Here is a 21294-nt window from a genome sequence, read left to right as displayed (position 1 = left end):
TAATAATAATAATAATAATAATAATAATAATAATAAAATGCCCCATGAACTTCCCAGATGGGGAATTAGAATGGACCGCTCCTAGAAGGACCCCTAGCCCAAGGGTAAGTAATGCCCAAAAGACCATTTTCCACTAGAGAGAGGGAAAATCTCTCCCTTGTCTTTTGGGAAGTTCTTCCTTAAATCTGACCTAAACCCCTCATCCACGTGTTCTCAATAAATCCTCCTGCTGAAGAGAAGGGGGTAGATCTAACTTTCTCCGTCTCCGACCCTCAGTTTTCTCCTCTGTAAACATGAGAAGGCATGTGGGGCGGGATAGCAAGGTCTAGAGTTCGAGAAGTCTGCATCCTTTCCATTGGAAATTTGCCATTTACTAGCTGTGGGACCTGGAACGAGTCATTTGGCAGGGCTGGTGGGGAGCTTAGAGCAACGGAGCGAGATGCTGCTGTTGCTCAGTGTTTCTGGCTAGAGCAGGGACTAGATCCAGGCCCCTCGTTCTCGTGCCCTGTCAGGACGCTGCCCAACCCCCTCATCTTGAATCCACACCACTGATAACTTCAATTCATCCCAGATCACCGGTGGCGGCTTCTGCCCAGAGTCCAAGCCTTGAAAGGCAGCAGATTTCTGGACAGTGGCCTCCTGGGGCCTAGAACTGAGCCTTCCCTGGGGCCCAGCAGCAGGAGCTCTGTGAGGGCCAAAGACAAAGGGAATCTCAGATGTGTTTATTGATACCTGCTCCAACAGGAAGGGCCCCATTCACATCGGGGGCCCTGAGGGAGACAGGGAAAGGGAAGCCTGAACTCTATTGAAGGAAGCAGCACTTCCAGCACCTTGGAAGAGGGTCCGTGGGATTCTGGAGTGCAGAGCCTCTCTCAAAGGATCTCCCTGGGGAAGGTTCTGGGGGCCTGTCCCCCCAAGACCCCAGATGGCTCTTCAGTTGCCAGGCCCTGCCCTCAGATGGTCTTCCTGAAGCCTAACCCAGGATAGCTCCAGCCCACCCCACCCTCCTTTCACTGCAGCCCAGGATCCCCACCCCAATGCATCAAGCACCAATAATTCAATTTCAGAAAAGCAGATAGATGGACACGTGCCCAGACCAACGAGAACACGGGCTGCCAAGGATCCCTGAGCCCTGAGGAAAAGCTCAGTTCCCCTTTTCTTCCATTCCTCCCTCATCCCCAACTCTGGCCTGGCTGACCCTTGGATGACTAGCTGGCCCAGGCAGCAGGGAGGATCCCGAAGCCTAGCTCAGCGATTGTTTATTCACGCTCTTTGCTTTGGACGGGATCTCTAGCGACTGGAAAAGCCCAAGCCGGGCACAGCTCAGAAAAACACTCATTGGCCTGCTCAGAAGGGAACCAGCTGAGGTGGAAATTAGAGGGTGCCCTTGCCAGCCCTGCTCCCTCGGGGGAATGTTTCCCTTCCAGGACTGCAGAGCCCAGAGAGTCAGCTGCCCAGGCAGGCATCAGGGCCCGAGTATCCTAAAGCCAGAAGGACCCTTGAGAGGTCATCTTATCCAGGGCCCTCCGTGGGTCTGGGTAGCTCCCCCACCCCTGCAGTCCCCTCTTCTATTAATCCTTCTTTCTCTTCCTAAACATTTTGCACTCGTTTCTTCTGGTGGGTCTTCCCTCCGGGCACTGGTCTGTACCCGCCTTACATGATAGCATCCCCCCATCCCTAACAGGAGAAGCCAGATCAGAGAATGGCTTAGATCATCTCCCTGTCTCATTTGACAGAAGAGACTTTAACAAGAAAAGTCCAAAATCACCTGGCGTGTTCCTTGCAAAGCTGGGGACTCTAATCCAAGCCTCCTAACTTCCAGCCCTAATGAGGAGCAAATTCTTATGACAAATCACTAAAGGAATTGGACTTGTGTAATTCCCCTGGAGAAAAGAAAACGAGGGGATGACTTTATTTCTGCCTTCGGTGCCATGAAGGGCTTTTATGGAGGAAATGTGGATCAGTTTTGATCCGTGCCAGTGAGGATGGAGAACGAGAGGAAGCTTAAAGTAAGAGAAGCTGTAGCGAGACCAAAGGGGTCATCACCGCCTGAAACGGGGTGACCGAGGAGGCCAGACAGGCCTTCCGTTCTCACTTGCACAGTCAGCGGCTTAAGCTGTCTTCCAGTTCTTAGAGCTCCAGGAGGCGGTGGAAATGTGGTCCTAGGAAGAGCCGTCCCTTCCTTGCCCCCGGATACCCTCAGAACTCTGGGAGCTGGAAGAGGTCAGCAGAGATCCTGGATGGCGGCAGATGGACAGGAAGCCAATGACTTGTGCCCCACATTGCGGAGAAAGGTTCTTAGATTGGAAGCATCAGCAGGGAGGAGAGCAAGTCTACTTGCCTCCCTTCACCCAAAACCTTGAGCCAAGTCGGAGCTTAATAATGCCTGAGGATGGGGGCGATAGTAGAAATGATCACAGCATGAGCGGCGATCATCGATGGTGACAGCCATGATGGCGACATCGTTGGCAATGATGGTGATATTGATGGCTCAGAGCCTGGCCCAGAGTCAACACTTTATTTTTTTTAAGCCCTCACCTTCCGTCTTGGAATCAATGCTGTGCAGAAGAGTGGTAAGGGCTAGGCAATGGGGTCAAGTGACTTGCCCAGGGTCACACAGCTGGGAAGTGTCTGAGGTCAGATTTGAACCCAGGACCTCCTGTCTCTCAATCCACTGAGCCACTCAGCTGCCCCCTCAGAGTCAATACTTTAAAAATCCATTCTGATGAGTTGATTGGGAGTGGCAATGATGGTTCTGATGGTGATATTCATAGTGATGGCAGCAAAGATCTCTTTACTAACCTACAGCCCTCCTCCTGGCCTTCTTTCTTTCGAGGCTAGATCATTAAACATCTCATCCACCTAAAAGCCTAGAGCGTCCTGCACCAACTGGGCCCCAAGGGGTCAGGCCCCCAAGAATTAGATCATAACACCAGCTCTTACTATCCACCCACAACTCAACTCACCTGTGGGGAAGTGAGACACTGTCAGAGACAGAAAGCGTGAGTTCTAGCTGTATAAATAGACTTCTAACTCTCTGACCACCTCCCACCTCAGTTTCCCCATCAGTAAAATAGGGATAATCCCATCATCCCTTCCCATCTCAAAGGGCTATTGGGAGAACTCAATGAGCTAGCACAGGTAAAGGTCTTCACAACTACCCATCAGTATAAACCCCAATGCCTCGAGGAGCCGGGATCTCATCGGAGTGGGTTCTGCCACCCCCCAGCCCAGATCAAGCCCCACCAACATAGTCCTGGAGAACCACCATGGCTAAAAAACTCAACACTCTGTGGCCAACAGGGTGCTGATCATCTGCAAACAATCTAAGCCTGATAAACGCTCATTGCTTGGGGCTTACTCGGGCCTTTAGAAGCTTTCTCTGGCTCCCCAGAACTTAGCACAGGTCCTGGCACATAGCTGATAGGTGATGAAGGATTATTGAGTGACACTGACTGACTCAAAGTCTTGCTAGTTGCTGGCAGAACCCAAAGGCAGAGGAGCACCCCAACACCATCAGGAGGCACTGGAGTGGGATAAATATAAGCCACGAAGGCAATGATGAGACCCTAACCCAAGGCTGCAGCACCATCCCCTGTTCCTCCAGAGTCGGGGGCCCTGGTAGGGAGAGAACTTTCCTCTTCATTCTTTCCTGGCAGAGAAGATCCAACTCAGAAAATTCAAATTCATAAAGGTAGAGGGAAATGAGGGCGGATAAAAGAGGATGAATACAAAAGTGGGGCTGGATAGCATAAAGAACTGGCACTGGGAGCAGCAAGGTGGCTCAATGGATAGAGATGGGAGGTCCTGGGTTCAAATCTGGCCTCAGACACTTCCTAGCTGTGACCCTGGGCAAGTCACTTAACCCCCATTGCCCACCCTTACCGCTCTTCTGCCTTGGAACAGATACACAGCATTGATTCTAAGACAGAAGATAAAGGTTGTTTTGGGGTTTTTAAATAATCTGAAAGTAGAAACAGCTGACTCAGAACATGGTGGGGTTCCCCCTCCCTAGAGAAGGATAGACAAAGACTGAGTGGCCGCTTGCCTTGTATGTTGCCATGGTGATTCTTTATCAGGTATGGGACAGACTAGACGAGGTTGGCCCCAAGTTTTTTTGATGTTTGGTTTGTTTTTGTTTTTAAACCTTTACCTTCTGTCTTAGAATTGGTCAGTTCCAAGGCAGAAGAGCCGGAAGGGCTAGGCAGTGGGGGTTAAGTGACTTACCCATAGTCACGCAGCTAAGAAGTGTCCAAGGTCAGATTTGAACCCCAAACCTCCAATCCCCAAGCCTGTTGCTCTATCCATTGAGCCACCTTTGTGCCCCCACCTCAAGGTCTTTTTGAACCATCCAATTCCGTGATTACGCTGATAGCAAGAAGACTATGGCAGTGGCCTCAAACCTTTTGATCAGGCATCCCTTCCAGTAAAAGGCTTCTGAGTGGGTATCTCTGATATGTGTACATTTACCGATGTCTAAGCTACAGAGAAGGGTGTGCTAGAGCCAGCTCAGAGAGACGGTTGTAAAATGTTTAGGGTGAGTATTTATGCCTCAGAAATCAGCAAACGATACCAAGTGGTATTTCATTCATTGTTCTGTTGGATGCCTACAACATGCCGGGCATTGTGCTAAGCCCTTTCTGAAAACAACTAAACTTTTAGTCTTAGTATCAATTCTAAGATAGAAGAACAGCAAGGGATAAGCAATTGGGGTTAGTGACTTATCCAGGGTCACACAACTAGGAATCTGAGATCAGATTTGAACCTAGGTCCTTCCAGCTCCATGCCTGGAGCTCTATCTACTGTGCTACCTAGCTGCCCCCCAATACACTCTTTTTAATAAATATTATCCCTTAACCTTCTTGAGAGGTAGGTGCTATTATTATCCTTATTTTATATTTGAGGAAATTGAAGCAAACAGGTGAAGTGACTTGTCCAAGATCACACAGCCAGGAAATATCAAAGACTGGATTTGAACTTCCACAATACTGCAAGCTGCCTCTGTCGTTATATTTGAAGGTGTGAGGGGCAGCTAGGGGACTCAGTGGTTTGGGAGCCAGACTTAAAAACAAGAGGTCTTGGACCTCAGACACTTCCTAGCTGTGTAACCCTGGGCAAGACACTTAACCCCATCTGCCTAGCCTTTGCCACTCTTTTGTCTTAGATTTGATGCTAAGAGAAGGTTAGGGTTTTAAAAAAAAGTTCAGCCTCAAAGACTCGCTAACCTTGTGACCCAGGGCAAGTCATTAAAAATCTGTCTGCCTCAATATCCTCATCTGTAAAATGGGAATGAAAATAATAACCCCCACCTCCCAGGGTTGATGTGAAGAGCAGATGAGCTAATATATGTTACGTATATTGGTGAACATTAAAGGAAGGCATGAATGTCACCTGACTGTGACCCCCCAGAAGAAGTCTGTGTTCCGTGGGACAGGGTGAGCACCTCATCTTTGTGGTCCATTCTGGCCACCTATGCAACCTGTACACAACTGCATCAGGACCTTACATCACTTCGTTTTGCAATTGGAGATGTTGAAGAGGGAAGACAGAAGACTTCCCCTTTCTCTCCACAAAAATAGCTAATGCAATCTCAGCCTACATGAAGAGAAGTCTAGAGCCTAGAAGGAGATCGGAGATATTCCCAGTGGACTCTGCTCTGGACGGGCTTCTACCTTTAGGGAGAACATTAATAGGCTAGAGAGACCCTCCGGAGGAAAGAAGCCTAGATGGTGACAGATCCCCAAGATCATGCCTTTCAAGAAATATTGGGTGGTTTTGCCTTTAAAAGAGAAGATGAGGGGGAAAGAGCACCAAACTTAGAGATGGGAGGTCTTGGGTTCAAATCCAGCTTCAGACACTTCCTAGCTGTATGACTCTGGACAAGTCACTTAACCCCCATTGTCTCTACCACCCCTCCATCTTGGAACCAATATTTAGTATTGATTCTAAGATGGAAGGCAAGGGCTAAAAAAATATTAAAAAGCAATCACTAGTGGATCATTTATTAGGTGAGTTATAGAGGGCTGCCTGCCTAGATCATTGTTAAAGTCTTTTCTTTAACCCTGAGATTCTGTGATTAATCCATCAATAAACATTATGAAGTGTCTGCTACATGCCAAACCCAGTGCCACATGCCAAGGATACAGAGAAAGACTAAAATAGAGTCTCTGCTCTCATGGAGCTTCCATTGGGAAAATTGGATACTTCAAATGAACCAACCTAATTCTTCCCTTCCTCTGGTTTGGTCATTTAGCTTCAGCTACATCTGCAAAAAATGGAGAAGAAGCCCTATTGTTCTCCATTTCTCTGAACCAACATCCTCTGCCCACCCATCTTGGGCTGGGAAAGTAGCTTTAAGCCTTGTAAATAATAGCTGAGCTGGCATTTACATAGCACTTTAAAGTTTGCAAAACACTTTACAAATATTCCCTCATTTGATCATCACAATCACTCTGGGAAGGAGGTACTATTTTTATCTCCATTTTACAGATGGAGAAATTGAGGCTGAGCGAGGTTATTTACCCAGGATCACACAGAAAGTCAGTGTCTAAGGCAAGATTTGAACTCAGGTCAAGTGCAGCATTCTATCTGTTGCTTTTGGTATATCTTCCTCGGCCCTCCCCTATAGCATGGTTACCTTCTTCCCAGCCTGGATCTGCCATCCCAACGACTGAAAAAGATCCCAGTTCCTTGACCAGCTATCAGGCCTGTCTGCGTCCATCGTTCACCCAAGCCAGCCACTGGCTGCATCCTCCTTTCCCCTAAGCTCATGAGCAGCGTGGTACCCGCCCTTGGCACTGTCAGCCAGAGCCTCCTGGCAGAGTTCAGCCTTGGGCTGTGCCTCATGCCTGCAGGGATGTGATATCCTTCAAAGCCTGGGACCTGGCGGAAATTGCCTTCCCCCTCTCCACAGCAGTTGGTGCCGGGCTTTGTGGATGACGTGTCGATGAAGCATAAGCTTCTTGAGGGTAGAGACTGTCTTCATTTCTATCTCGGCATCCGCAGTATTTCATATATGCCCGTCAAACCCATCACCTAAGAAAAAGCACTTGTGGTCACCCATCATATCTGCATGGTGCTATTTTTCAGAGGACTTTCCTTTCTCTTCCTTCATTTAATAGTCTCCATACAGCCTGGGGTATTATTCCCATTTTATAGGTGAGAAAACAGAGACTCAGGGAGATTTGTTGTTTTTGTTTTTGTTTTTTCCAAAGTCACACACCAAGATGGTGGCAGATCTGGGAAAAGAATCAAGATCTCCCAACTCTCAGATCAGGGCTGCTTCCCTAAAACCACAGCTCCTTGGAGGGCCTGTGGGCACTTAGTCATCGCCATAGAACCTCAGAGAAAAGGAAGGTTTATGTAACTCTGGAACCGAGTTCTTTAAACAGAGACCATCAGGGGCATTGAGGCAACTCAGTAGACAGAGAACCAGGTCTGGCGATGTAAGGACCTGGTTTCAAATCTGGCCTCTAATATTTATAATAATTCTTATTATGAGTAATATAATACTTATAATAATTCTTAACTGTGTGACTTTGAGCAAGTCACCTAACCTCAATTGCCTAGCCCTTACCACTCTTCTGCCTTGAAACTATTATTCATATCAATTCTAAAATAAAAGGGAAAGGTGTTTTTTAATAATAATAATAATAATAATAATAATAATAAACTGAGAAATATCAGAAATAATAAACTTCTTGAATTTTGTGGAGTTTGGATCTCTTGGAGGAGTCTCTGACAGAGTGAGAATTATGAGTTCTTGGCCCTGCTATGGGATGAGGCTCTGAGTCAGTGAAGAATTAGACTAATTCTCCCTGCGCATAACTGGATTTGAAGTGTAATCCACATCTACGTAGATCCTGGGCGCACAGGCTTTCAGATTGGAAAGGAATTTAGGAATGGCCCAGTTGGTTCTCCTCATTTTATAGAGGATACAAATAGAGCCCAGAGAAAGGAAGCCACTAGCCAGGGTTGCACAGGTAAGAAGTGGCTAAACCAGGATTCAAACTCAGGTCCTCTGAGTCCAAATCCAGTCTTCCATGCCATGGCTAAGAAGCCTGTGGCTCTGGGCCTCAGCCCCAAATCACAGAATTGGAACAGAGCTCAACGTCAAGCTGGTCTAGCCCCTTCCTGAAAAAGACCCTCATCCTCCAGAGGAAAGTTTCCAGTGAAGGGAGCAAGACAGCCCAATGAACTCTGCAGGTGGTGGTTACTGTTAGGAAGTTGTTCTTTACTCTGGTTCTGCAGCCTCCCACTTGACAGTCCTACAGATACTTCAGGGGCCTGTGATTTGGGGAGAGTGGAGGGACCCTGCCATGGCTGCCATCCACACAGGTCAGATTGCTCGGCTTCCATAACTAGCCTCATCGGAGGGCAGCTGGGAACTCATTACTCTGAGCCCATCGGGAGCTCCCAATGAGGAAGCTTCCTCCCTCCCACTCTGTGGGACCAAGCTTGACACTGGAGCTTCCTGCCTCAGCCCTAACTCTTTGTCTTCTCCAGGCTTATTTCCTTGACTCTTTGGTGCCTCAGTCTCCCGAGTTGTAGAGTGAGGGCAAGGCATCCCCAAAGAGACAGACTGATCCAGTTTGGTGGCCTAGACCAACATTAGGAAACATGAAGTACCCAATGGCGCCATTTTAGGGATAGAAAAAAAAAATGGTGATGATTACCATGAGGGGACACATTGGATAGAGTATTGGCTGTGGAGTCAAGAAGACCCAAGTTAAATCCTGCCTCAGACATTTACTATATATGTGCTAGTGGGAACGATGTTTAAACCTCTCTCAGACTCCATTTCCTCATCTATAAAGTGGGGATAAGAGTAGCTGAATTCCAGGATCGTTGTGTCAAATGAAATAATATTTATAAAGTGCTTTGTGAACCCTAAAGTGACATTTTTATGATTTAGAAAGAACATTGGCCTAGAAACTTGGCCTGGTCTACACTCAGCTCCTCCTTTTCCTAACTGGTCTTCAGCCAAATCCCTTAAACTCCATGAGACTCAGTTTTCTCATCTAAAAAATGGGGATAATGATGTATGCAGTGCCTGCCTCATGGGATTGTTGAGATTCAAACAAATAATGAATGGGGAAGTGCTTTTGTATTTGTAAAGCACCAAACAAGTCAACAAGTTAAGTTTTGTCCTGTTCCTCCCTCCTTCCCAATCTCTCCTGTCTCTCTGTCTCTCTGCATCTTTCTCTCTCTTTCTGTCTCTTTCTCTTCTTCTGTCTCTGTCTCTCTCTCTGTCTCTTTCTCTTTTTCTGTCTCTATCTCTCTCTCTCTGTCTCTTTCTCTTTTTCTGTCTCTCTCTCCCTCTGTCTCTCTCTCCCTCTGTCTCTCTGTCTCTTTCTCTTTTTCTGTCTCTCTCTCTGTCTCTCTCTGTGTCTCTCTCTGCCTCTGTCTGTCTGTCTGTCTGTCTCTATTTGCCTCTCCCTCTATGTCTCTGTCTTTCTCTGTCTCTGTCTCTGTCTGCCTCTCTCTGTGTGTCACTGTCTTGCTCTTCCCTTTCCCCTCCCCAGTCTCCCTCTCAAGTCTCCAGCACTCCCTGGAAACCTTTCCTCCCTTCATGTGGTGTGGAGGCTCACTGGAGGCTCCTCAGCCCAGTCCCACCATTGGCTGTCATTCAGAGCAGGGTCTCTCCTTCTCTCTCTCCCTCCCTCCTTCCTTGGGCTCTGGCTCAGTGGGGTGCAGCCTCTCTCCTTTGCTGGCCTTCCCCTCACACTGCTGCCTCCTCTCCCCAGCCAGAGCCCTCCACTTATCAGAGGCCCCCAGAGCCTGGACCTCCTGAGGTCAAAGATAAGAGGTCGCCTTCAGAGCAGAGTGTGTGAGGGCGTTTTGGGGCTTCTGCCCAGCCTCCAGCATTCTTTCTCTATGAGCCTGCGCCCTCCCTTGAACCCGGCCAGTCTGACTTCCAGCCCCTCTGAGGGAGGGCCTGTTGGAGGCCCTCTTGAACCCGGGACAGCACAGTTCTGTCCGCAGCTCCCTTCCCTCTTCTCCCTCCTCCTGGACAGTCCGGGGTCTTTAGCCGGGTCTCTTGCAGCAAGCCCAAGTTCCTCTCCTGTCCCGCAAAAGATTTGTGAAGCGGCCTGGGACACTTTTCACGGGGTTGGTTTGTCCCCCCCTAACTGAGCTCACTGTGGAGAGGGCCTGGGTGTAAGTGAGGTGACAGGTAAAGTGGGGAGATGAAAAGGAAATAACTGCTCTGGTCCACCCTTCCCAGGACCCCCGGCTACCTGGGCACGAGGAAAGGGCTTGGAATTGTGGGGAGGGAAAGGTGGGCTAAGAGAGGAGTGGAGGGCGGGGTGCTGCTTCTGGCGAAGGCTGGGGAGATCCCTGAAGTCACTGCCCTTTCCAGGGGTGTTGTCTCTCTGCCCTCCCCTCCTAACTGGGAGTCACTGGCCTCCCTCACCACAGGGACAAAGCTGCCGGGTCCTGTGCTCCAGATGCCCACCTAACGCTGGGACCCCTGGCACTGCAGCCCTCAGCTGAGGCAAACATCGCATCCTGGCCAGATGCTTTGCCCCAATCCCAAGTATCCTCAGGGTGGGTGCATGCTGGGAAAGACACCTTCGGCAGGACAGAGGAATCCCCAAAACCAGCCCTGCCAGTGTACAGATGGATGCCCCAGCCTAGCCCTCCTCAAAATGACTGCGGGACCTTGGGACAAGTGGAGCCCTCCTTCCCCCTGCCCAGCCAGTCTAGGGACCCTGCCCCCTTCCAGCGAGCTCACCCCCTCCCCAAACCGGCCAGAGCAAGATGTCAGCATCTTATCCTTGGCTCGGCCCAAACAAAACCAAACAAAAGCCCAAACTCCACCCTACGAAGCCCAGATCCGGAGTTTCCTCCCTCCTGCCCGGCAAGACCCAGCTTGACAGCTGCTCTCCCTGCCCTGACCCAGTCCTACTCCAGGCTCAGCCTTCCTCAGGCTTCATTCCTGGGCCAAAGCTCCAGGAGAAATGGGACCGAGCCCCCTGCCAGCCTTCTTCCTCCCCGTCCGCATTCCGAAGAAGAGCCCGGGGTGGCTTTCTCTATCGGGACGGGAACGAGGGAAAGCTCGGGAGCTTACCTCTGGGGGAAGCCAGGCAGAGAGCGAGGAGCAGGGGACCCCAGGGTCCGAGGGCAGCCCCAGGATGCAGCTCCATCTTCCAGGTGGGCTTCCCTGGCGGGGGGTGTCGGGAGCCTGAGCCCCAGCGGCAGCGGCAGCGCCTGAGAACTTAGCTGACGGCAGCCCCAACAGAAACCTCCGAGTGACTGATCGGCTGCAAGTCCAGGCGGCCAGCCAGAGGGAGCGTGTTAGAGGGGACAGCACCCCCCGGAGGCGAGAAGGAGAGGCGGCGCTCGGGGCTGGGCTGCCGCCGCCTAGTTTGCCCAAGTCCCGGCGGAGGCACACATTCCTCTCCTCTCCACGCGGAACACCTCAGCCCACTCCTCGGAGCGCAGCGCGGCCATTCAAATACCTGCCTGCGCTGGCTTCGGGGTAGGGGGCAGTGTGGCAAGGGCAGGCCCCGACCCAGCCCGGCGCTTACATGCTGGCCAGACCGCGCTGAACTCTGGCCGGCGTTCCGTGCTCTAGGCTGAGCCTGGGAGGGGACGCGTCCTGGTTCCTTTTAGCACTCAGCTCTCGCCAATGAGCCGTCCGTAGTGGGTGCTGCTCGGCTCCCCTGAAGCACCCACCTTAAGTATGACACAACTACATGCCCCCCACCCCGGTGTCCTTTCAGGAATCCCCATTTCCCCCTAAGCGCACCCTCCCTTAGCAGCAGCTTGCTCCAGTCTTTTCTCCCCATAAATAATTTTTTTCCTATCCAAACCTGTGATTTGATCGGCACAGAGAAGGAGTTCCCAAGAGGCAAACAGGCTCTCCCTGGCAACAAACAATTTAACATCATAAGGAGTTGGCAGAGCACTAAGAAGATAAAGGACTTACCCAGGGTCACAAAGTTTGTGAGCATCAGAGACGAGACTTCAATTTGGGTCTGCCTGACTCAGACACTTGCTCTTTAACCACTAAACAAGCCTGCATTTGGGTCCCCCTAATTCTCTAAAAAAGGCCGCTGGTGAAGAGCACAGGGCCTGGAGACAGGAAGAACTGAGTTCAAATCCAGCTTCAGATACTTGCTAGTTGTGTGATCACTAAGCCCTGTTTGTTTGCCTCAGTTCCTTTATCTATAAAACGAGCCAGGGAAGGAAATGGAAAACCATTCTAGAATCTTTGCCAAGAAAACCCTCAATGGGTTGTGAAAATTCAGACATGACTGAAACAATTGATTAACAGAAATCCTCTAAAAGCAGCAGATAGAGGGTCAAGTCTCGGATTGGGAAGACCTGGATTCAAATCTGGTTTCAGACATCTCCTAGCAGTGTGGCCCTGGACAAGTCACTCAACCCCAATTGCCTAGCCCTTACCTCTCTCACACCACTAGTATCAATATTGCAAACTAGGATCTGTTCATGACCAAGCCAGTTATCAGCCAACCTCCAACCTAGAGGATGAGGAAATGTTTTGCAGTCACAGGACCCTCACATTAGAGATTCAGGGCTAAAAGGGACCTTAGGGTCAGTTGAATTCCCCCTCTTCTTTCATGGACAAGGAATTTGCAGCTCAGAGACTGGTTTGACCATTCACAGAGTCAGTCAGGCTACAAGCAATGATTAAGTCCTTACTATGTGCCAGACACTATGCAAAGTGCTAGGGTTACAAAGAAGGACAAAAAAAAAAAAATCCATTGTCCTTGGCATTGACAAAAGCAAGATTTGAACTCAGATCCTCTTGACTCCAAGGTCAATGCTCTTTTCCAACACCATTAGTCTTCTTTCACAGAGGCATTAGAGAGTAAACCAGAGAAGTAAGCAGAAAAGATTTTACTATTCTAGAAATGTTTAAGATGATGAAAGACCAAGTGTGACTTCTAAATTACGTGACTATAGACCAGTGGTTCCCAAACTTTTTTGGCCTACCGCCCCCTTTCCAGAAAAAATATTACTTAGCCCACTGGAAATTAATTTTTTTTAATTTTAATAGCAATTAATAGGAAAGATAAATGCACCTGTGGCCATCACTGATCGCTGCAGCACCCTCCAGGGGGCGGTGGTGCCCACTTTGGGAATCACTGCTATAGACCATGGACCCTAGAGGTGACCTTAGGGTGACCTCTTAAAATTATTCTACTTATAGATTCTGAAGGTTGTGCCCATTTACTCACAAGAAAAAGGCACTTTCTTTCAGCCTTGTATTCCCCAAAGGAATTTGGTTCATGCCCTCCAGCCTGATAGTATTGGCTATTTCATTTCGAGATCTATCTAGGAAACTCATTTGCTTCAAAGCCAGGAAGCCAGGCAGTTCAAATTCTGCCTACTCTGCAAGGAATGACCCTGAGACAAGTCCAACTTGTGTGTCTTTCGAGTCATCAGAAATAAAAATAAATTACTGTTCAATGGAGTCGTAGGGTTAAATGGATCGCATGTTTAGGTGTGGCCGTGGTTAGCTGGACCAGCCAGCTGAATCCAAGCTCCCCATTTCCTGACCATTCTGGAAGAAATAAAAAAGGGGGGAACAAGCATTTAGTAAGTCTCTACTGTGTGCCAAATCCGTCACTCAGCTCTCTGCAAGTATTATGAATGGACTCCTCCCTGTGGACCTTCAGGATGGAAGTCGGGATATATGGTTCTTTCAAAAGATGAATGGGTTCTTGGTTTCACAGTCTGGGGCTCATCGTAGAATTTGAGGCACGTTCTACCTAAAAATGTAATAAGAAAATTTTGTCTGCCATTGATTTGGGGGCTCAGAGATAAAACATATATACATACTATGTAATATAATACTATAATATATGTATGTAGTACTGTTATATACACATGCTATAATTGTATAATGTAATGCTGTAACATGTATGATACTATAATACATATATAACAGTGTATAATATAGCATAATACTATATAACGTGTAATACTATGATACATATACACATGATATGACATATATCTATAATGCATAACATGTGATGCTTTAATACATGTATGTAACACACAATGCATGCCATAACATAGCTTATTAGGGTTTTGCTAACTCTAGTTAGTTAATTAGTTAATCCCCCTGGGGGATTCCATTTAAACTGTGATATTTCTGAGTCTGAGAAATAATGAGTGGTAGTGGAGCCTGAAGAGGCTCTCTGATGTAAATAAAGGCCATTGGGTTTGGAGTCAAAGGACCTACACTCAGATTTCACCTCATGTATAAAGTGAGAGGAATTGTTTTTTTTTAAAGCCCTTACCTTCCATCTTAGCATTAATATTCTATATTGGTTCCAAAGCAGAAGAGCTGTAAGGACTAGGCAATGGAGGTTAAGTGACTTGCCCAGAATCACACAGCTAAGAATTTTCTGAGGCCAGATTTGAGTCGAGGATTTCCCATCTCTAGACCTATCAATCCACTGAGCCACCCAGCTACCTCCTAGAGAGATGGTTCAGACCCTACATCTAATATCCTAGAAATATGGCTTTTTGTATTGGAGTGTGACACGCTAGAACAATGGTTAGATTTGGAGTCGGCATTACTTTTAAGTATTTTAAAGTTTGTGAAGCATTTTCCTCCCAGTCACTCTATGGGGAGTAAGGAGTTCAAATATTCATACCCCCCATTTTATAGAGCTCGAAGCTCAGATATTTGAGAGTTAGAGCTAAACCCAAGTCCAACGACCTCTTCTATTTTCTGGATGCTTTATGATTGGGCTCACTGTGAGCTCCGCTTCCCTTTCTAGATGCTCCTAAAACCATGCCTTTAATAAATTATATTCTTACTCTCTCCTAATAAAAAGGAAATTCATTTGGAGTTTACTCAGGTCACTGAGGGGAAAGTGGGAAAGGGATGTTGTCCTCTTAGAGATCATGTAAACAAATGAATCTCTGGCAGGAAGGAGTCCAGCTTTCAAGTCACTAGAGTTTTCCTTCTCTCCTATACCAGTTTTTACTGTGTGATCCCCCAAAGTTGCTGAGGAAAAGTAATCCCTTCTTTTTCCAGTTCTACTACCAGGCCAGTCCTGGCCCAGGCATGGATACTCCTTTCTTCCCTTAAATGCCATGAAACATAGAAAGAGGATTGGTTCTGAGGTCATAGAATCTAGGTTCAAATCATGCCTCTGTTATGACCTTTGGTAAAACATTTGCCCTTCCAAGGCCTCAGTTTCCTAATCTATCATGAGAGGGTTAGACTAACTGGCTTCTGAGATCACTTCCAGATTTACATTTGCTCCTTTCAAGGTAAAATAGAAAACAAACCACCAAGGATAGGTATTAAAGAGGCCTGGAATCTTGGGCTGAGATATATGTCATCAACTTCCCCTGAAGCTCTCTTTCCTTCTAGCTAACGAGCCTTATAGCCTGGTCCCACCAAGAAACCAGCTGCCATATTGCCTCTAGAGAAGGCCTGTCACATCCTTTCTCTGTGACCAGCCCAGATTTCTGTTCTTTCTTATTTCCAGTCTGGCTTTCCTTCTGATGCCTCTTTCCAACTCCCAGGAGAAGTTTGTCTGGGTGTCCCAAGTCCTCTTGTTCAAACCTAGTGGGCAGAGCTCCAAAATCGACAAGGCATGGCTTATATCCTCACCAGCACTATGAGAGAAGTGTCACAACAAAGCTCCTCGCAAATTTACAGTTCGTAATTGCCACCATCCTATCCACATGCAATTCCCAGGGATAGAAAGGGAAGTGGCATTCCTTCAGTTTTCCCTTCCTTCAGTCTCTTCCCCTCTACCCAACAGGCTGTCCTTCTCCTCCTGATTGGAGCAGATGGAGAAATAGATGAATTCTAGATGTTCCCTAAGACTCTGGTCCATGTTCCTTGGTGGGGATTTGCCCTCTTGACAGCTAAATGGCATGGAAGATAGAATATTGGACTTAAGAGTCAGAAAGGCTTGAGTTCAAACCATACCTCAGATACTTGATAGCTTTTTGACCTTGGGGAAATTGTTTAACCTCCATGAGTTTCAGTTTCCTCAATCTGTACAATGGTGGATTTGGACTTGGTGGCTTCTAAGGTCTCTTTGTTCCTATGACCCTATGATCCTTTCTCCATAAGGAGGGAGCAGCAACAGCCTCTGATGTTGAACTTTCTGTCTCATGGTCTCTTGAAGTTTTGAGCCTAGCTGGCTTTAAGATGATCACAGCCTGTTCAAACCTAGTGGGCAGAGTTCACCAGTTCCTTGGTCATTAGTGATGAATGAAGACCCCTTGTCAGCTCCTTAGCCCCTCTTGTGGGAACCAAGCTTGAAGAAGAGGCAGAAACAGGGTAATACTAGGGAGGACTTGAAGAGAAGGAACCTTGAATCCTGTCTCAGTTCTCACCATGAAAGCTCAAGCTTCTGACAAGCAGTGAGATGGACTACCAAGATGAAAGAAAGGTAGGAGCTCCAGCTGCTTTACCCTCCCCCAGTAACCACAGAACCTTTCAAAATTTCATCATAGAGTCTGAAGACACAGGGATGCTGGGAAGTAGTGGAGGAGCAGCATTGCCCAATTTGTGGGGAACACACAGGAAATCTCACATGCCACTTGCTCAATGCTTGGGCATTTTGAAGAACTGATGGAACATTAAGAGGTCCAAAGTGGGCAATGGGAGGAACATGGGCATGGCTTGTACTTTGGGGCACTAAGTCTAAGACAAAGATAAGGGGTTTTAAAATAAATAAATAGTTCATTGATAACGGTTTCCCCTCCCCGGGTTATTTCTGTTTTAGTAGGGGATTATAAAAAGAGCCTTCAAGACACAAAAAAATGAATCTTTAATAATACAAATTCAATCACTGCAATGGATGTTGGGAGAGATTTTTTTAATACAGAGTTGGAGCCATTTACAGATAGCTGTGATACAATTAGATCACTAAATATGGAGTCTGACGAGCATGATGTAGTGGAATTTATTCTGCAGTTAGCATCAAATGGCCTGGGGCTCAAACTATATTTTCCTAATGACTACCTTGTGACCTTGGGTAAAGTGAATAAGATGATCTCTAAGTCTGACTGCTCCAAATTTGTGATCAGATATCCAAGATTTTAATTCCAGACCTACCATGTATTAGCTATAGAGGTAATTTCACTCTCTGGACCTCAGTTTCCTCAGAAATGTAGAGGTTTTTCTGTGGCAGAAAAAAAAAACAAAAATAAAAAGTCAACTTCACTTTCCCTCCATATATTAAGTGAAGTTTCTGAGATGATTTAAGTAGACTCAGAGAATAATCAATAGGATGATGGGAATTTAAAGGAATTTTCATATCCTAACTTAAGGAATAATGGACAACATGGTATAATATGGTGAAGTGGGTAAAGGACTGATATGAGAATTAGGAAGATAAAAATTCAGGTCCTCCCTCTAGCACATATTAGCTTCATGACCAGAGGTGAATCCCTTAGCCTCTCAGTCCCCCAAGTAACTGTCTCAGATAAATTAAAAACTAGTGTATTGGTTCCCTATACAGAATATATCATAGGTCCAGGACTCTCCCCCTGTAGGAGAAAAAAAACCAACAATCTTAAAATGCAGTCTTCATTCAAAAATCAACAATGCTTAATACCTTCTTTGTCTGATTAGCTAGCTGTTTCCATGGGTCTGAGTCACAAAAGAGGTGAAAACAGCAAGACTATGTCCTGGGCCAAGAATGGAGAAGAGATAAAAAAAGACAGAAAGGGCAAGATGAAGCTAGCAAAGTGAAGGATTTAAATGAAATGATCTCTAAGCTTTCTTCCTACTTTGATATCCTATGATTCACTAATACTTCACTAGCCCTGCCTGAAGAAGAAGCTAAAAATACCACTCAGCCATCTTTTTTTTAAATTTATAAACTTGACAAACATTAACATGTGTGAACATATATATATATATGTTTCTATATGTAAAGAAGAGCAGAAAAATTATTGTTTATGAAACTATGATCCTCTTGTTACATACAGGGGTTTTTTTTCAAGTATATATTAAATTTTATGTTAGTCCCATTTGTCTGGGTTCTCCTCTGTAGTTACTTCTGCTCTCCTGTATGTGTTTTTAAAGTATTTCCTGAACACTTTTTTTTTTGCATCTCTATCCCACTACCTCAAAAACTCTCCCCATTCCAAAAAAATTTCCCTTCTTTATAACAAGTAAATATAGGCAAGAAAAACAAATTTACACATTGGTTATGTCTGAAAATGTATGCCTTCTTCTTTACCTACTATCCACCACCTCTTTGTCAGGAGGAAGTATTGGTCTTCTGGAGTTGTTCTTGGTCATTGCATTGATTAGAGTTCTTTAATCTTTCAAAGTTGTTTTTATTTACAATGCTTTAGTCAATTGTCCTGGTTCTGCTCACTTCATAACATATCCACACACATTCACACACGTATTCTCAGGTTTCTCTGAATCTATCTCGAGCATCATTTTTTTAAGCCCTTACCTTCCATCTTAGAATCAATACTGTGTTTTGGTTCAAAGGCAGAAGAGCAATAAGGGCTAGGCAATGGGGGTTAAGTGACTTGCCCAAGATCACACAGCTAGGAAGTATCTGAGGCCATATTTGAATCCAGGACTTCCCATCTCCAGGTCCGGTTCTCACCTAACTGCCCCCATCATCTTTTCTTATGACACCATGATGTTCCATTATATTCATATACCATAAAGTTTAGTCCCCTAGTTCTAATAACTCTAGCTTGCCATGACCTGCTGCCTCCTTATAGCCCAACCCTGCCTGTGTGCTAAAAGGCTTTCTGTCCATTTGTAATCTTCCAACACCTTATCTTTGTTACTTTTCCCTCCTTCAATTACTGCCATTTCACATTTTCTTACCCTTACCTTCTGTCTTAGAATCAATACTAAGTGTTGGTTCCAAGGCAGAAGAGTAGTAAAGGCTAAATAATTGGAGTTAAGTGACTTGCCCAGGGTCATGCAACTAGGAAAAGTCTGAGGCCATATTTTAACCCAGAGCCTCTCACTCCAGGCCATTGAGCAACCTAGCTATCCCTGCCATATTATATTGAATGAGCTCAGACTGAGCTAGAAAAGAACTAGGAAACTTTTAGATGGGGGGGGGGGCAGCTGGGTAGCTCAGTGGACTGAGAGTCAGGCCTAGAGACGGGAGGTCCTAGGTTCAAATCTGGCCTCAGACACTTCCCAGCTGTGTGACCCTGGGCAAGTCACTTAACCCCCATTGCCCACCCTTACTACTCTTCCACCTAGGAGCTAATACACAGAAGTTAAGGGTTAAAAAAAAAGAAAAAAGAAACTTTTCGATTACAAAGTATTTCATAGAATACTTAATAACATTATTGTTATAGATATTTTAGTTGTTTTTTCTCTCTAGTGCCTCACCAGTAATAGATGATTAAGAAATTCTTGTTGATTAATGATAGAACCTGCTTGGTTTTATAAAATAGATTGTTTGAGGTTAAAGGTAAATTTCCCTTGCTCTTTTGTTTAATGAACTGGAGCCTCTCTGCATTTATTATTCAATAGAAAAAAATTCCATCTTGTCTGAGAAGCCCTATTTTGACTCATTTCTTCTCTCATGGCTTTCTCTATAGGCTACCACCCATGTGTACGTGACAATTGTGGATGAAAATGACAACGCGCCCGTGTTCCAACAGCCAAAGTATGAGATATTGCTAGATGAGGGTCCAGATACCGTCAACATCAGCCTTATCACCATCCAGGCTCTTGACGTGGATGAAGGTCCCAATGGCACCATAGCCTATGCCATCATCGCTGGCAACATCATCAATACCTTCCATATTGACAACGTCACAGTCAGTATTCCCCCCTCTATCTTCCATCCTAACCTGGTATGGGAGCACGGGTTAACCTTGCCAAATAGGGATGAGGAAAGCCTCAAAAGCTGACTCCACTAGTCAGAATTCATGGACAAAGGAAACTTCAGGGAATTCATGGGGATCTCATTGGTGTCTGAATGGGTCAAGGGCAGAGTCCTAGGGTTCATCTGAAGTGGGAGGAATACTAGAGGAAGGAATGGCATTTTCCACTTTCTCTGTTGGCCTGGGGGGCATGAGAGCCAAAATCTCTCCCTAAAGTGAGGGATATGCACCTTGCCCTGAGTCTCTGGGATCTGATCTATAACTGGGCTGTGGGAAGCCAACAAGAGAGTATATAAAAATCTGAGACTCCTCTTTTGACCCCTTTTGTGATCCTGGTGATTTCTTGTTGAAAAGTATTGTGACCTTATTGAAAAGCTTTGAGTTCCTAGCAAACCTGAATTTAAAGGGTTAACACATTCCCCTTTGACCAGGAATGCAGCTGCCTGGTATAGCCAAGGCCAAAACCTTAGCTTGGGCAATTTGACCCTGGGAGGAATGTTCCCCGACTTGGCTTTCTGAAAAGAACCTAGTCAAAATTTAGCCTTGGCCTTGGTCTATTCTGAAGCCAATGTTTTGTGTTTTGATATGACATAATTTGTGACTTCTGCACATCTGCAAAGTTTTGGGGGGGGGGTTCTTTTGTGTGAAATGAGTCTTGAAATATATATAATAAACTCCATGTTCCTGGAGACAGAGCTGGAAGCATGAGGTAAAAGATGTTCAGTGTCCCTTTATTTCCTTATCAACTAAACTGTCCTTATCAGATTATCAGAAATGATAAATAGATCTCTATGCTGGGCCTCTTTCAGTTGGGCCCAGTCAGCTATACCAGGGTCATCTCACTACTCCTACAAGGGATAGTTGAAATTCTTTCCCAGGCTTTTTGCTGTTAAGAAGGCCCTGTCACTCCAAGGTTTCTTTCCTTCCAATCATCACACTTATGTCTCTCTCCAGGGAGTCATCAGCACACTGAAGGAGCTGGATTATGAGATCAGCCATGGCCGATACACTCTAATTGTCACTGCCACTGACCAGTGCCCCATCTTATCTCGACGCCTCACTTCCACTACTACGGTATGTGGCAGCATCTCCTCCTTGAAAAGGGTTCCCAGAAATTCTGCTGAGATGGGGAAAGTAAAGACCATTGTATTCTCATTGAAACAGCACATGGTGGGGCTACTAGAGGACTCAGTGGATTGAGAGTCAGATGTAGAGTCAGGAAGTCCTGGATTCCATTCTGGCCTTAGACACTTCCTAGTTGTGTGACCCAGGGCAAGTCGCTTAACCCCCATTACCTAACCCTTACTTCTCTTCTGCCTTGAAACCAGCATTGATTCTAAGATGGAAGGTAAGGAGAGAGAGAGAGACAGAGAGAGAGAGACAGAGAGAGAGAGAGAGAGACAGAGAGAGAGAGAGAGAGAGAGAGAGAGAGAGAGAGAGAGAGAGAAAGAGAGA

At 46.3% G+C, this 21294-nt stretch overlaps 1 protein-coding gene across 1 annotated transcript in view; it reads left to right on the top strand.

Moving 5' to 3' along the window:
* CDH23 (cadherin related 23) overlaps positions 1-21294 on the top strand; it is a 357372-nt gene that overhangs the window by 288443 nt on the left and 47635 nt on the right. The window contains exons 26-27 of the mRNA XM_044660245.1: positions 19552-19773; positions 20794-20973. Of these exons, the coding sequence (XP_044516180.1) occupies positions 19552-19773; positions 20794-20973 (402 nt within the window). The remainder of the gene's footprint in view (positions 1-19551; positions 19774-20793; positions 20974-21294) is intronic.

The sequence above is a fragment of the Gracilinanus agilis genome, chromosome 2 (genome assembly GCF_016433145.1).
Source record: "Gracilinanus agilis isolate LMUSP501 chromosome 2, AgileGrace, whole genome shotgun sequence".
In the NCBI taxonomy this organism is placed as follows: Eukaryota; Metazoa; Chordata; class Mammalia; order Didelphimorphia; family Didelphidae; genus Gracilinanus; species Gracilinanus agilis.
Note: the sequence above shows the minus strand (reverse complement) of the source record. Positions and strands in the feature narration are given on the sequence as shown.